We start from the raw sequence: 14,631 nt of genomic DNA on the forward strand, positions 1-14,631 counted from the left end.
GTGTGTGTGTGTTCACCTGCTTACACACAGACAGATTTCATTGGTTGAAATATTCCTGTTACCAAACATTACTTCTGGCCCAAAGTCCAGCGTTGACACACTTTATAATTCACTTATGAAGCACCTGTCATATACTCCAGATTTTTATCATCTTATCCAGTCCTCCTTTGACTCTGCCAACAGCTGTATGTAACGTTCAAACACGTGCAGACAGGTTATGAAAGTCCCGGCTGTTACACAAGCAGCTGTTTTTCACGCCTAAAAGAAGCCGCTCCCTGCAGCACTCTGTGTTTCACTCGCTTTCAACCTGAGGCGGCTCCATAAACGGTGGGTAGAAAGCTTCTTTTATTTTTTTATCTGATTTGAAGAATGAATTGAATGACACATTGTTCAGAGCTGCAGGAGAAAGTTGTTTTCTGCGTTTTAATTCATAGTACTGATGTTTTTAGATAACGCTCACGATGTCAAAGCACAGCATCACCCTGCTGATCGCCATAGCGCTGGCTGTGGTGTTCTTCGTCATCACCATGGTGTTCTCTGCTTTGGCAGCATCTGGAAAACGTACGTTTTAATGTTCTACTTATGTGCATTATTTTGTGGTTTGCTATTGCCTCTTCATCATTTTGCATTTGTGTCCCACAGATCCATTTTTACAGTCCACCAGTAATATTTCAGATGAGTTTGTAACCCAGATCACACCAGCAGGATGGACCTTTATCATCTGGTCGTTCATTTACATCTTCCTTGCTTTGGTGTTGGTGTACGTCCTCTCCGGCATCTTTAGAAAGTAAGAATTAACCTTAACTCCTATAAGTCGTTGTGTCCTGTGTGGTGTCTCGTGTTCTGGCACAAACTTTTACCTGATTTTCTTTCTTCAGAAATACGCACGGTTACGTCTACTGCAGTCCGGCTGTTTTGCCACATGGATTTTATGTGGTTTGGTGCTTGAATCTGACTCTCAACACTACATGGTTGTTCATGTGGGACAGAAAGTGAGATGGGATCTTTTTTTTTCTTCTTTTTTACTTCTGCTGAAATCATTCAGCAATTCTTTTGATAGTCTTAAAAAAACATCTTCAGTAATTTGGTTCACGCAAACGAATGACTCTAAGTAGATTTGAAGCACATTCTCAAGAGCCGGTTTGAGCCTGACGTCATACTCTGGAGTACCGGAAATATGGCTTTGAAAGTTTTAATGGGTTTCTGTGTTATTAAATGGCGTTGGCTGCATCCTCGTGCATTCCCATGGGGGTGTGTCATCAACCTGGGAGGGACCGCGGTTTAAAAGTATCCTGTGTATCAATACTTTGAACATAATCACTGAATAGAATAAATGGACCGTTTCACTTTTCCTCCCTAAAGGTTGATGGGTGCCGCGCTGGCTTTCCTCATCCTAATCACCCTAACGAACTACGCGTTGATATTCTTCTCCTGCCATGGTCTCCACAACTATGGCGCCTGGCTCAGCAAGTACCACAAAGTCGACCTGTGGCTTCAGCGCGTTCTGGTTGGTACCTTGTGGCGCCGCAATTGCAAAGCTCGCGTTTGTCTGTTCACCTGCGGCAACGTCGTCTGTGTCAATGAGCCTCTCCTGTTGTCTCGACTACAGGTCCAGAACGGCATCGCCATATATGCGACGTGGACAACAATCGCCTCTCTGGTCAACCTGTCCATCGTGCTGAATTACGATGCCAACGTGTCCCCAGCGGACGCTGCCACCGCCTCCCTGTCAATTCTGACTGTACTGTTGGTCGTGTGGTGCGTGGAAAGCGGACAACTTTTCAGAAGTTTGTAAGAAGAGAAAGAAAAAAAACGCATGTCAGGAGCAAATTTCCTGTGTGTTTTTTGTTGCAGGTTCTTCCTGGAAAACTTTGTCCTCGACAAACATGTGAGGTACATCTTGACCATTTACCCCTTTGTGATCTGGGCGGTGACCGGGGTGTTCTCGAAGAACAACAACGCTGCAGATCCCAGTCCAAATAACATCTTCACCAGTGAGGGACTCCTTTGTCAATCTCAATCCTCATTGCCCTGGATGCTTCATGCATTCATGCGTTCACTATTCTGCAAATATTTCATCGTCTGTGATTCATTTTTTAAAAACGTACACAAAGGAGTCAGAAAGTATATGCAGACTAACGCTTCCTTCTTTTGCATTTCAGCCATACTCTTGGCCGCAGCCTGTGTCATGTGCACTGCACGGATAGCTCTGGTCACCTGGAAGCACATCAAAAGGCCATTGTACAAAGACGCCAGCGCGGACAGCATGTCTCCGATGGAGATCGCTGGGAGGCAGAAAAACATATTCATCTAAGAGTGTTTGATGGATACTTTGAGGATAAACCTTTCTGTATTCATGCAGTAGTGTTCCTGTATGACGTGTAAATTCTAAACGCTTGACTGTATGACTGATTTTTGACACAAAATCTAGATTCTTAAAATGAGTTTTACAAAGATGAGTAGATTAAATGGAATGTTGCTGAGGACAAATTGAAGTTGTCTCATGTGCTCAGCTTTAAATACACGCCGTTCTCAAACTGCACTCTGGGTTATAATGACATGTTTAATTAATTTCAGTTGTATTTAGAAAAATGTTATGTGTGCCTGTGTTTCATTTTATATGCTTTTAAAAATAAATGTGACTTTCCTAACATTTTCCGTTTCTGTGGAATACATTGTGGTATGTGAGAGATAACAGATACCGACATTGTTGAAGTACCCCTATGCCAACATAAGGGATCATTCATTATATTCATCAACTGCTGCATGAGTAACTGTCCTATTTGTTGATGTTATTGTACTGTAAACGCCTTTCTGAGAAAGTTAACGAACTGACAAGTGTGCATGTCAAAAAATAGAGCGAAACACATGAGGAATAAAACCAACAAAAATATAAGTTAAAATAAAAACAAAATGTCGAGTGAAAAATGTTATTGCATATAAACAGTTCAAACTGGTCTTACGTGAAAAAACTACGGAACAAGAACGGTCATCAATCGGCCTTCTGGCTGGTTCATTCGGGTCATTTGGGGATTTGTCTGCAGTATATAAACTGAATGGTTGACTTTATGTCGAACATCAAACTCTGCCAGATTCATCTCATGTCATCTCGAAACAAAGCCTGATCTTTAGACTTTAGATAGTTAATCTAAACGTTAATTGTCCGTTCCTAGGGACACAGGGTTTAATTTCCGATGAAATAGCTTTGACAAGGCATATAGATTACCATTCACTGTGTTTCATAATAATTGATACTATGAAGGAAAATATTTGTTCAGTCACGTTTTATTGTTTTATTACTCACTGCAGGATGGCAGAAATGTATGTAAGATAAGAGCAGCGCGTGATGATTGTAAACCTCCTTACACAACTAGTTATCCTATAAAGAGAAGGTCCGGGTTACTCGCCACAGTCACTCAGCTCACAAAGAGAAGGCCAAACGAGGGTAGGTCTTTATCATGTAGGCACTTTTTTTTTTCTGCCAATGTTTTACCATCCTGAAAGAAAGCAGGCTGCGCAGCAGTGGAGTGTGGACCTTCCTGAAGTTACATAAATTGTGACATCAGAAAGATATAACTTGATTTTTAAATGTATTATTAAATTTATTTTCTTTACTTTTTTAACAGGCTTTTAAAAATGCTTTTTTATGGTGGCGATCTTCAAAATAAGGCAACTGGGGATTTATTAGAGCAGAACGACTTAATGTAATTGTTTGAATGCCTTATGAGGTGAGGGATTATTATCACTTGTCAAGGTCAGGTTCGAATACAGGTTTTCAGGTATAGAGTTGGAAGGGATTACATATCTTCCTCCAGGACACATTTCTTTGAGCAAAACACTATTTACTAACTATATAAAAAATGCTACAATGTAGTAAATGTACCAAAGATCTAATCTGCACATGTAACGTTCCATATTTCCATTGTAAGTCTTTCATTCTTCATTTGTTTCCTCTTTTCAATCGTTTTCAGTTACGCAATAGACCACAATGAAAAAACACAATCCAGGACGTCTCGTTGCCGTAGTGGTTTCTGTTGTCGGCTATGCGATAAGTTTGGTCTTCAACGGGCTTTCTGTGGTCGGAGTCGGTAAGTCAAAGCTTTCTTATCGTTGTTTCTAGTTTCAATTTTCACTTTGTCATTGAGCCTTTTAAAGTTGTTTCACGAATAATACAACATGTTACACTCCTGTCCTTCCTCACGAGTCGCCTTCTTCTTCTGTCCCGACAGGTCCTTATGGTACCACCACGGGAAACGTGTCTGCAGTGTTTGACACCCAGATCACACCATCGGGTTGGACCTTCAGCATCTGGAGCGTCATCTACGTCTGGTTGACGCTAATGATAATCTACATCATCGCTGGACTTTTCAGAAAGTTGGTGTCAATTTCCCTTTAAGTGCAAACAGCAACCTGTATCTTTGTAATCGCTTTGTTTTGTTGAGTATTAACAAAGAACGGTTGCCTGAATTGACAATCACTGTTCTGTGGACATTGTACAGACTGAAGCATAAACTGTGGTTCTTTTTTGTCGCAGGAATGGTTATGGCTACGTCTACTGCAGCCCTGCAGTGTTGCCTTATGGATTCTTCGTCAGCTGGTGCCTGAATCTGTGCGTCAACATTGGCTGGCTGCTTGTCTGGGACCGAGGGTGAGGGGCTCCAATGGCTCCTTTGATTGTCGTTTGTGAATTAGTCAACCTAATTTAAGTTTTCATACCTCATTTTTCTGCTGTCCTACTGAAGAGAGATGATCGTTGCACTGGTTTTTCTCTTCCTGGTCATCTGCACAAACTACTCCATGATATTCTTCACATGCCATGGACTTCATGTTTATGGAGCCTGGCTGAAGAAATACCACAAGATAGACCTGTGGCTCTTCCGTGTGCTGGTTAGTATGACAAATACGCAATAATTGCTTCTCATTTCGTTCAAATATTGTACATATAAAAGTGTATGTATGATGTGAAAGCCCACTTATGCTTAACTAAGAAGAAAATATCATACTTCATTCACAGGTTCAAAACGGAGTGATGATATACACCACATGGACAACCATTGCGACACTAATCAACCTGACCATCGTACTGACCTACAATGCAGAGATGTCCCCAACGGATGCTGCAACCGTCTCGTACTCGGTTTTGTCCGTCCTGCTGCTTGTGTGGTGATTGCTCTCTACTTTCAAAAAACGGTCATTAGAGAAGTTCTGTCAAAAAACATGCTGGGATTCTAAGGATTGGTGTTTTTTCCAGGTTTGTTTTGGAAAACTTCGTCCTCGACAGACACGTGCGGTACATCCTCATCATCTACCCGGTCGTGATCTGGGCGCTGTGTGGAAACCTGGTCAAGAACTATGATGCGGAATCACCCACCCGTAGCGGCATTTTCATTGGTAAGCCTACTAGACAACAATAATATGTGACAAATGTCTCTACAATCAGCTGTCCACATCACTTTAACATAAGGTCCTTAGGCATATCCCCTTAAACACAACTGATATAAAGTAATACAGTAAATATAGACATTATTGATGAAGATAGTATGGTCCTATTGTCATATTGTGACCTTTGATTAAATTGCTCCACCGTAAAGCAATGTCAACTTTTTACCTCCCGGGAGTTAGTAAAATACTAACTCCCATACAAAAGTGCATCTGAGCAGAAACATCTGTTAAAAAGTCACATCTCGGTGCTCTTCTCTTAGTTGTGCTGCTGGCTGTCGCCTGTGTGCTATTTGCCATCCGGATTGGTCTGGTTGTTTGGAGACACATCAGACAGCCGCTCTACAAAGACGCCAGTCCCGACACCATGGAACCAATGGAGATTGCTGAGAAGCAGAAGAAGATATTTTGCTAAACACATTCACTTTATTTGAACAAATGTTTTATTTAGAAAATGTTGATACATGTTGTAAGATTCTGATTGTATAAAGTATGATATAAAATACACTTAAACTTTGGCTGATGGTCTTTAAACCTTTTATGTCTGTTCCCTAACATATTTATTGTTAACACGACACATACGGCTTTGATGCGTGACTGTTATAACATTAAAATCGTAAACTATGATCCGCCTCATGTTCCATACATTTTAAATCATGTTCAATGGCCTATTTATGCCTATTCATAGGATACTATATGGTAATTATAGTTTTCTCATTTGGACATATTATTTGAATTATCATGTGTAATATCAACTATTCTAATAATGAGTGTGGGCTCTATTGTCATAATATGGAAGATGAAAAAAAAGGACTGGTGCAGGACATGACTGACCGGTAGGGGGCAGCAACGGGATGCACCAGCTGCGGGTTTAGTCTGCAGGAAAATAAGATGTAGAAGAAGAACATCCTGATAATAAATATATATTTCATTCCCTGAATTTAGTATTTAAGGCAACATGTTTATCTTCACTGGCAGCAAACTTTAGTCACTGCCAGATAGTTGAGTTGATTGTATTGGCCAGACCTAACTTGATTTCATAGATGCAAAGCCCAGACTGCAGATTATTAATGACCTAAATGGCAATGTTCTGCCTGAGAGGCTGTACGCAGGGCAAAGTTCCCACCCCCTTTCAGAATGCGCGGTTGATTAGAATATAACTTTAGTCAACAGCGCCATTGTTTTGCTAACGCTAACGCTAACCTTACCAAATGAGAGACGTAGCGGGCTCGCCATCGTTTGCACGATGATGTGTTGTCGGGCGACTTATGATCTTAATGTTTAGAGAGACAAATGCCTCCTGGGAGCTAAACGAGCTGGAGCAGTTATTTAAAACAAAATGTTAGCTAACGTTAGCTAAGTTAACCGTTAGCATAGCATCGATTGCTGCTGGAAACCGTCGTACAACATTAACTGCCTTTGGAAGATAAACTTAGTTAACCTTTGCGTTAGTTAACTTAAATGGAGACGGGATACTCTAACCTGGTAAGTTACGTTTTTTGTGCTTTTTTTTTTTGGTCGCGGTGTCGCGGACTGAAAGCTGAACAAACACGTTAACTTTAATAACAACTCCGGGAGGAAGAGGCTGAAACGTTTCACTCCGATGAGGACAGTTTGTAAAGAAATAACAGGCAACGTTAGTTAAACTCAATGCAACAGCCTTAAATTAGAGTTGATTACGAAATTCATGGAGCTTATAACATTTAGTTAGTTCATCCAATGTCCCCTCAATTCAAGGTTGGTTATAAGAACAATGGCGTACAATACGTTAACTTCAACTTGATGTAAATAAACTAATACATTTGGCATTAACGAATCACGTTAGCTGGCAAAAAAAATATATTTTGTCCCCGATTTGAACTTCTCTGTCGTTATATGTTATCAATTCACAGAGGAGACCAAAGAGGAAACTCTGCTATCTCACAAACAAGACCAGGTACGTTTTGAAGAGTATTTATGTGCTGTTTGTTGGCTTAAAACAATGAAAAAAGTCTTAAATATGACAGCTGAAACTTTATTTGTTGCATTCTTTGTTATGGACCTTTTATGCAATAGTAATACATTGGAGGTTGTCGTTTTCTCTGTACATATATATTTGTTGTATTTATATATTCAAAGTTTTATTTTCATTTATTACAAACAATGCAAGTTATATGTGTAAATTATTTTATTTAGTTTTTTCGATTGAATGGTAGCGATTGGTCAGTTGAAATGAAACTATCATACTGATCTTTTGTGTTTTAAGTCCACCCAAAAAATGGTCGGAACCTCTGACATTGGATGACATTGACAAGATGTTTGATGACTTGGGTAAGTTGCGTGTGTAATTGTTTTGCTTTAATATTTTGAAGGTATTTTGTATTTTCAGTGTATTAACCTATATTTGTATATTTTTGTCAGATCCATCCTCACATGTTAAAGATGACCTGTTGCCCTCGTCTAGTCTGCTTCAGACCTTTGATACTGAGCCAAACCAGTGTGGGAGACCGGTTTCACCGCTCCCACAGGAAGGACATCTAACAGAAAGATGCCAAATGGTAATCAATAGTCAATAGTGACTGTTCACTGCTGTTATGTCACACAGGGCTGATGAGCCAGTAGTAACCGAGCGCTTCCACTTCTTGATTTCTGATTATGTGCCTGGTCATAGTCCCAGAAGCTCTGGTATATCTACTCCTGGGCTTTGCGTACCTTTCTTGAATTGGATAACATTTGGTGGCATTAGGTGTGTTGATTTTTTATATCTATTTATTGTGATTCTTTAGGATCCTAAAGGTGATTCACTTCATCCTGCATCAGCACCCAGTCCTAAACCAGCAATTGGTAAGATACTCAGAAGAAACCCATATTTGGTTTTCCAAATTCACACATATTAAATGTTCAGACACTTTGTCTGTTTTGGGGGTAAAATGTTCTTCTCGTTAAAGTATGCTACTTTTTCTGTTGCAGATTTGGACGTCCCGTTTAAAGCACACATGCCAGTGAAGACATCCAGCCCTATTGAAGAGAAGATGGTTGTTGAAGAGTTGGACAATGAAAAGGATCATGTTGTATCCCCAATTCTCTTTGCCTGTGACGATGAAGCAGCAGCAAAGACGGAGCCTCTGCTCCTCCAAGGACCCCAGTGCAATGGGCACGGCACAGAGCAGTGAGCATTCATTAATGCATTTTCTTTTAGAATAGTACAGAGTTTAGGGTTCTCGTGCTAACACTGATTTTACTCTCACCCAGAACCAGTGTATTTTTAAAATATTGTAATTTCCTCTAGAAATCCTGACTATGTGTTTGAGTCTCCTCCAAGCAATGTTGTTTTCAACAAACCCAAGATATCCAGTCATCGAAACAAGGTAGTGGGATTGAGGTAGGGGCCTTTTTTAATTTGCAGTGTAATGATCCGTTGCTTTTAGCTCCCAAGTGCTCCATCATAATTTGATGCTCTTCAACATACAATTCACAAGTGACCACGTGTCTGTCTGTCTGTCTGTCTGTCTGTCTGTCTGTCTGTCTGTCTGTCTGTCTGTCTGTCTGTCTGTCTGTCTGTCTGTCTGTCTGTCTGTCTGTCTGTCTGTCTGTCTGTCTGTCTGTCTGTCTGTCTGTCTGTCTGTCTCTGCCTATGCAGCACAGAGACTCTCACAGTCAAAGAAAAAATCCTCCCGAAACCCCAAACATCTGATTTTGAGGGCCAACAAAAAACACAGAGGTAGAAGAAATTACTTTTTAATGTTTAGTTATTTTTAATTTGGCTTTCACTTTAGGCTGAATGATAAAGCAAAAGTGGACATTTAAGGCAATGTGTCAGCTTAATTCTTAGAAAAATGATTGATATTCAAGCTTATTTTTTTTATTTTTTTTCCAGGCAAGAAAGCAGAGACCCACCTGCATCCGCAGTGAGACGGGAACCTGAACTGGCAGCTCCCAAGAAGACATCTGAAAATGACATGACCGCCTTTCTCATGAAGCTTCGAGATGCTGGGCAGCCCAAAGCCACATGGTGAGTTCAGATCAACAGCAAAGTAGTTTGTTGTTACGGTGCCGTGTTTAATAAAAACGTTGTTGTAGTTCCAGGAAGACACCAGTGAAAGTTCCCACTCCTTCTGCTGAGCCAGAGGATGACTTCCTCATTCTGGAGGATGAAAAACCTCTTTGGTTTTCTATCCCGACTAAAACTGCCACAAGAAAAAAACAGCGAGAGGGGAGAACCTCCAGCTCCGACAAAGACAGTTCAACAGACAAGAGCAAGAAGGATAGCTCGTTAGAGACGGCACAAAAACGGCAGGAATCTGAACAGGCGAAGAACACACTGGGAAGTCAGTCCGTCCGTCAGAGAACCAACAAGTCGAAAGGGGGAGAGAAGAAGAATAAGAAGATTGCTGAGCCCGGAAGCGATAAGGAAGGACTGCCCGGTCTTGAAGACCTTCCTGAAGGCGACTTAAGGTTTGAAGAGCAACCAAAAGAAAAGCAAGGGAAGAAAAGAGCCACATCTAAAGGAAGTGACAAGGAGCAAGAAGAGCAACCGAAGGACAAAGCCGGCGGGGAAACACACAAAGAAAAAGCCCCCCGGAAGACGGAGAAGAAAGCTCCGAAGTCTATAAAATGCGAGAACGAAAACGCAAAGACGAGCCGGGCTGAATCATTAAAGCGGGGCAGGAGGGGGGCGCACGGACCCGCCGCCGTGAAACAGGCGACGAGCGACGAGGCCCAGAAGGAACAAAGCCGGGGCAGTGAGGAGCACGCAGAGGCTGAAGACCTGGGCTCTCCTCCAGGTGAGAACCCACTCTTTGTTTTGACATTGGATGGCATCAATAGCTGTGAATAGAAAAAACTGAGCTGTTGAATTGGGAGCTCCTTTTTTCCTCACATTTTCTAGATTACAAATTCTAAAAATCTAATCTAGTGGCTTTTCATGGGTTGGAATAATTTTTGGGAGTTTTATTTTTTATCTACCATGCTAGTTTGGGCAACACACTAAACAACAATATACATATGAATAATATAATAATACACTATAAACACATTTACAATCTGAAATGTTTGAAAATATCATTAAAATAAGTATACAATACTGTGTTTAATTTCTTGTGCTTTTCTTTTTTCTCCCACAGACGCAGAAATGATGAATTCTGACGCTCAAACAGAAAATTATGTTGCAGAAGAAAAGGACAAAATGAAGAAACTCCCTGTTGCGTCCAAAGAGACTTCGTCTGAAGAAGATGTGATTCATTGCAAAAGGAAGAGGAGGCCGGTCGGACAGTGGTGGGCGAACCAACAGATCACAGAGGAAACGAAGCCTTCAGACAGCCGGCCCACTGCCAAGAAGTCAAAGCAGCACAACCAGCAGCCTGTAAAGACAAAGAAGGACCGAGTTCTAGAGAAAATAAACCAGATCCAGCCATCCACCCGGAAGCCAAATAAATCTAAAGGCAGGGAAACTAAACAGAGCAAAATTAAAAACACAAGAGAAGCCAGTCGACCAGATAAAGTTTTCCAAAAGATTGAGAAAGAGCCGCAGGCCCAGGATGGACCGTCCAGCCCGTTGGACCTCTCCCAAAGAGACCCCAGCTGTAACTTGGGTAAGGCCAACGCTTATGGATCCTACTTAAAAAATATTCCACTTTTAGTATAACAACGTACCACCTAATACACGCTTAACTTCCCATGATGTGATGTTTTACAGGGGATCAGATATTTCAGAGCGCGTACCACAACTCCTGGAATGAAAAACCGTGCACCACCCCGGCGTCCGTCTCTGCCGGAGGGCGCCGGGAGCAGTTCAGGGCAGCGGAGTCCGAGAGGCGGAGCAGGAAGCCTCCCGGGAACTGGTGGCAGGTTGGTGACGTGTGTGAGGAAGCCGAGGGCGTCTCCCCCCGGCCGCAGGGGCCTGAACCTGCTAAGGAGAGAAAAAGGGTGTCTAAACGGAGAAGCAGAGCCCCCCGACTCGGGACTCCCAAAAACGGCAACACGGCGGCCTTGCGGAAACAACGAGGGGGAGCCGCCGCCCCTCTTCTGGCGACTCCAAAGGCTGCAGTCTTCCTGGCAGCTGTTAAAGGCCTACTCGCCCCGGCCACGGCCCCCAGGAGGGAGGCGGGTCGGACGAGCCGACGCGGAGTCGCTGCTCCTCCGGCCGAGGACGCCGTCTGCACGGTGTTCAGCGATGGGGACTTACTCGGTTCGGCTGCCGTTGAACTCCAAAGCTCACACGACCAATCGGCCAACCGCGAGGCGCCACACGGCAGCAACTGTCAGTCGGAGAACCAGTGAGGAGACGTTCATGCTGTTCCTCCTGACATCTCCCTCTTATTGGATGCAAGCGTTCCTGCACGATCGTGTTCCTTATGTAATTGGGGTTTTTTCTGCAGGTTACAATCCGTCAGAAGTGGGCCGTCCTCCATGATTGAGCTGATAGAGTATGAGGAGGACGAAGACAACTTGAGTGTGTTTTTATGTACTCTTTCACTTGTTTTAAATAGATGGTTCCTCCTCTTTTTAACTTTATTGATTAACTTGTACTATTCTTTTGCTTTTTTATTCCAGTTTTTATGCCGGACAGGTCGCCCGCTGCTCTCTCTTTATCAGATCTGTGTGCTCCTCCTCTCAAGCCGTTGATCCTACAGCCGAAGGACAAAGACAACCTGACGGAGTGGTTTAGGAGTCTCTGGTCTGTTCCTGTCGACAGTAAGAATTTTTTTTATTAAAAAAACAGCTGTTGTCGATTAACTTAAAGATGTTTTTGTTGTAAATGAAACATTGTAGTGTAATCAAATGAAATGCTCTACAACATTAGACCCTTTGTTGACTGTTTTGTGTCCTGTTCCCTGTCGCTACAGAAGGTGGAGAAGTCTCTCCAGACCAGTTTGAGTGGTACTTCCATCAAGGCCGAGCTATTGGCTTCGTGTTGGACCTGAACTGTGGCTCCTTCTGTAATGGAAAGATCCTGCTGGGCTCCTACATGAAGAAGCCTCTGTGGGTGGATCACAGCGCCACAACAGTCAGTAGACTTCTCCCATATTGTTCCTCTCATTGTGTCCTCCGCTGTCCTCTCACACAATAAGTCTTTTTATTTCTGTAATCTTACATTCGTTCTTTTTTTTTAAAGGTTTTTAACTTATTAACAAGCTCTGTGAGTGTAACCATCGACGGCAAGGAATCCTGCTTCCATCCCGGTCAATCCCTCATGGTGCCATGTGGTAAGAATCTTGTATCAATACCAGGATGCAATTATTATGTTTTAGTTGTCTTTTGCTGAATTGCTTCTTCGTCGTGTCCACATATCTTTTAAGACCGTTTAGCAGTAATTTGATGTTAGTTTTTAATTTTCTGATGTGTCCGTTGCTCACACAGGACGCGCCTACAGCATCCAAAACGTCACGGCACAGCCTGCAGTGATGTACTTCACCCGCATGCTAGCAGAGAGCGCGCACTGAAGTTGTCAGCGATTAACCAGTTCCTGAGAAACGCCCCGAGTATGTAAAACTGAAAAGAGGACCGGGGATGTGCGCCATTATTTAAAATGATATTCTGTATTGAAGTTGTAAATATACGTTTCTTTTTTAATCAACCTATTTGATTCTCGGATGTACTTGTAATTACACGATTCTGTTAAAACAAAAATGATTGTAAATAAGGTGCTTGTTGCTGCCATCTCCAATGATTCTCCTGTTTTCATGTATTGCTCCCAGCCTCTGAGGGGCAGTGTACAACCGTATCACAACATCAACCAGTCAACAACAACATTTGTATATTCCAGGGTATTGTATATTTGTTTTTGCCACCACATAAACTGTAATGAACAATTTGTTGTGATTCTTAAATACATTATAGTAGTAATACAGTGTAAAAAAAAGAACCTCCATTAAAAATAACAGTATGTTGTATTTTTATTTCCCATTTGTAATTGGTTTACGTGTGTGTGGGTGCTGAAGTACATTTAATTTAAGCACTGCTGCAGTACACGGATGAACATTGCTTGAGGCAATCGGCTTGTGGCAACATTAGCTGCTACAAGCTTGGAAAAGTCGGGATCTTTAATAAGACACTCTTTACATTATTAAGACATTTGTAGTTTCTGAATCAAGACAAGCAATTTTTAATCCAGAACAATCTTTTAAAGGTCTCGTTTTCAAACATCTCCTGTGTGTGTGACCCGGAGATGTTCTCATACCTGCGGGTGATGCTTTATTCACGCGGGATCGCGCTGTGCCGCCGACCGGATTCCACGTGTTCGCAGCGTGTTACCGGATACGTTCACTTAGTCCTTATCATGTAGTTGGCATATTATGGTCTATAACTGTTTTTTGTCAGGAATATTGAAGAAGCGAAGCCGGGGTTTAGAAACGCTGATGTTCCCAAACTGACGCCACACATAACTTGTGGTAATGACGTCCCACTCGCTGTGATGTCATGAAACATTTACTGACCCACTTCATAAAGGCAGAATTATGATATTTATGTGAATCTGTTATCCACCTCTTATGCCACTGAATAGTTGATGATCCACTGATAGCAAAAAGTCCTCCCCGCGATGTTTGAATAATCCCTGACCCGTTACGCAATAACTGAGTTGTGTGACTTCTGGTGTAAAAGAGGTTCCTTCTGTCAAACGTTTCTGCAGACTGTGAAAAGGCCAAAAATAAAACCAATCGGCATTCTGGGTTTGAAAACAAACCAAAGGGGGAAAAAAGAGTCTCCTCCCCACAGTCGAGCTCCGCCTGCCAGTTTGATAACGTATTACTTTTGAATGTGCCGTTGCAGCGGCGCCTGCAGAGCCCCGGCGGGCCGACTGGCCTCTGGGGAGGTTCCCCCCCCCCCCAGAGAATAAACCGGGACGGCCTCCCCGCGCTTTATTTAGAAATCATGTCTGTGGCTAAACAGGCGGCCTGAAACGCTGCAGTGAAATATCTGTGATGCATGAAAGGAGAGCATGAGAACTGAATGTGGGAGATTTTAAGTTCAGGCTGAACATTCTCTGGTGAATTGAAATGAAATTTATTTTTTCAGCCTGATTTTGTGATAGCAGAGACAGGCCATCTGGGGAGTATCTTTTTATGTATTTTTACTGTAGGGGGGCGTAAAAAGCTTGAACAGCATGCTGATGCCTTCACAAAGACAATGAAGCAATAATTACACATAATAAATAACCATTTCCGTCACTGGGATTGGCTTTGCTGTGGAAATATTTTGAGGTAAATGCTAACA

At 42.3% G+C, this 14,631-nt stretch overlaps 3 protein-coding genes across 3 annotated transcripts; all 3 read left to right on the forward strand.

The window, feature by feature from the left end:
- Positions 1-194: 194 nt before the first annotated feature.
- LOC120811500 (uncharacterized) lies at positions 195-2,653 on the forward strand. The gene is made up of 8 exons (XM_040166883.2): positions 195-327; positions 450-561; positions 643-787; positions 879-992; positions 1,363-1,507; positions 1,610-1,758; positions 1,855-1,994; positions 2,163-2,653. The coding sequence occupies exons 2-8, from the start codon at positions 462-464 to the stop codon at positions 2,312-2,314; spliced, it is 945 nt and encodes a 314-aa protein (XP_040022817.2). The 5' UTR covers positions 195-327; positions 450-461; the 3' UTR covers positions 2,315-2,653.
- A 761-nt stretch (positions 2,654-3,414) lies between these two features.
- LOC120811499 (uncharacterized) lies at positions 3,415-5,957 on the forward strand. The gene is made up of 8 exons (XM_040166882.2): positions 3,415-3,445; positions 3,972-4,088; positions 4,230-4,374; positions 4,535-4,648; positions 4,743-4,887; positions 5,015-5,163; positions 5,252-5,391; positions 5,703-5,957. Exons 2-8 carry the CDS (start codon positions 3,989-3,991, stop codon positions 5,852-5,854), a joined length of 945 nt encoding a protein of 314 aa, XP_040022816.2. The 5' UTR covers positions 3,415-3,445; positions 3,972-3,988; the 3' UTR covers positions 5,855-5,957.
- Positions 5,958-6,562: 605 nt separating this feature from the next.
- LOC120811855 (uncharacterized) lies at positions 6,563-13,310 on the forward strand. The gene is made up of 17 exons (XM_040167540.2): positions 6,563-6,924; positions 7,332-7,375; positions 7,685-7,749; positions 7,840-7,976; positions 8,205-8,262; positions 8,389-8,587; positions 8,708-8,800; positions 9,059-9,139; positions 9,296-9,430; positions 9,499-10,202; positions 10,542-11,009; positions 11,114-11,693; positions 11,796-11,869; positions 11,971-12,111; positions 12,264-12,424; positions 12,533-12,623; positions 12,778-13,310. Exons 1-17 carry the CDS (start codon positions 6,901-6,903, stop codon positions 12,858-12,860), a joined length of 3,138 nt encoding a protein of 1,045 aa, XP_040023474.2. The 5' UTR covers positions 6,563-6,900; the 3' UTR covers positions 12,861-13,310.
- Positions 13,311-14,631: the final 1,321 nt, after the last annotated feature.

The sequence above is a fragment of the Gasterosteus aculeatus genome, chromosome 21 (assembly GCF_964276395.1).
Source record: "Gasterosteus aculeatus chromosome 21, fGasAcu3.hap1.1, whole genome shotgun sequence".
Lineage (NCBI taxonomy): Eukaryota > Metazoa > Chordata > Actinopteri > Perciformes > Gasterosteidae > Gasterosteus > Gasterosteus aculeatus.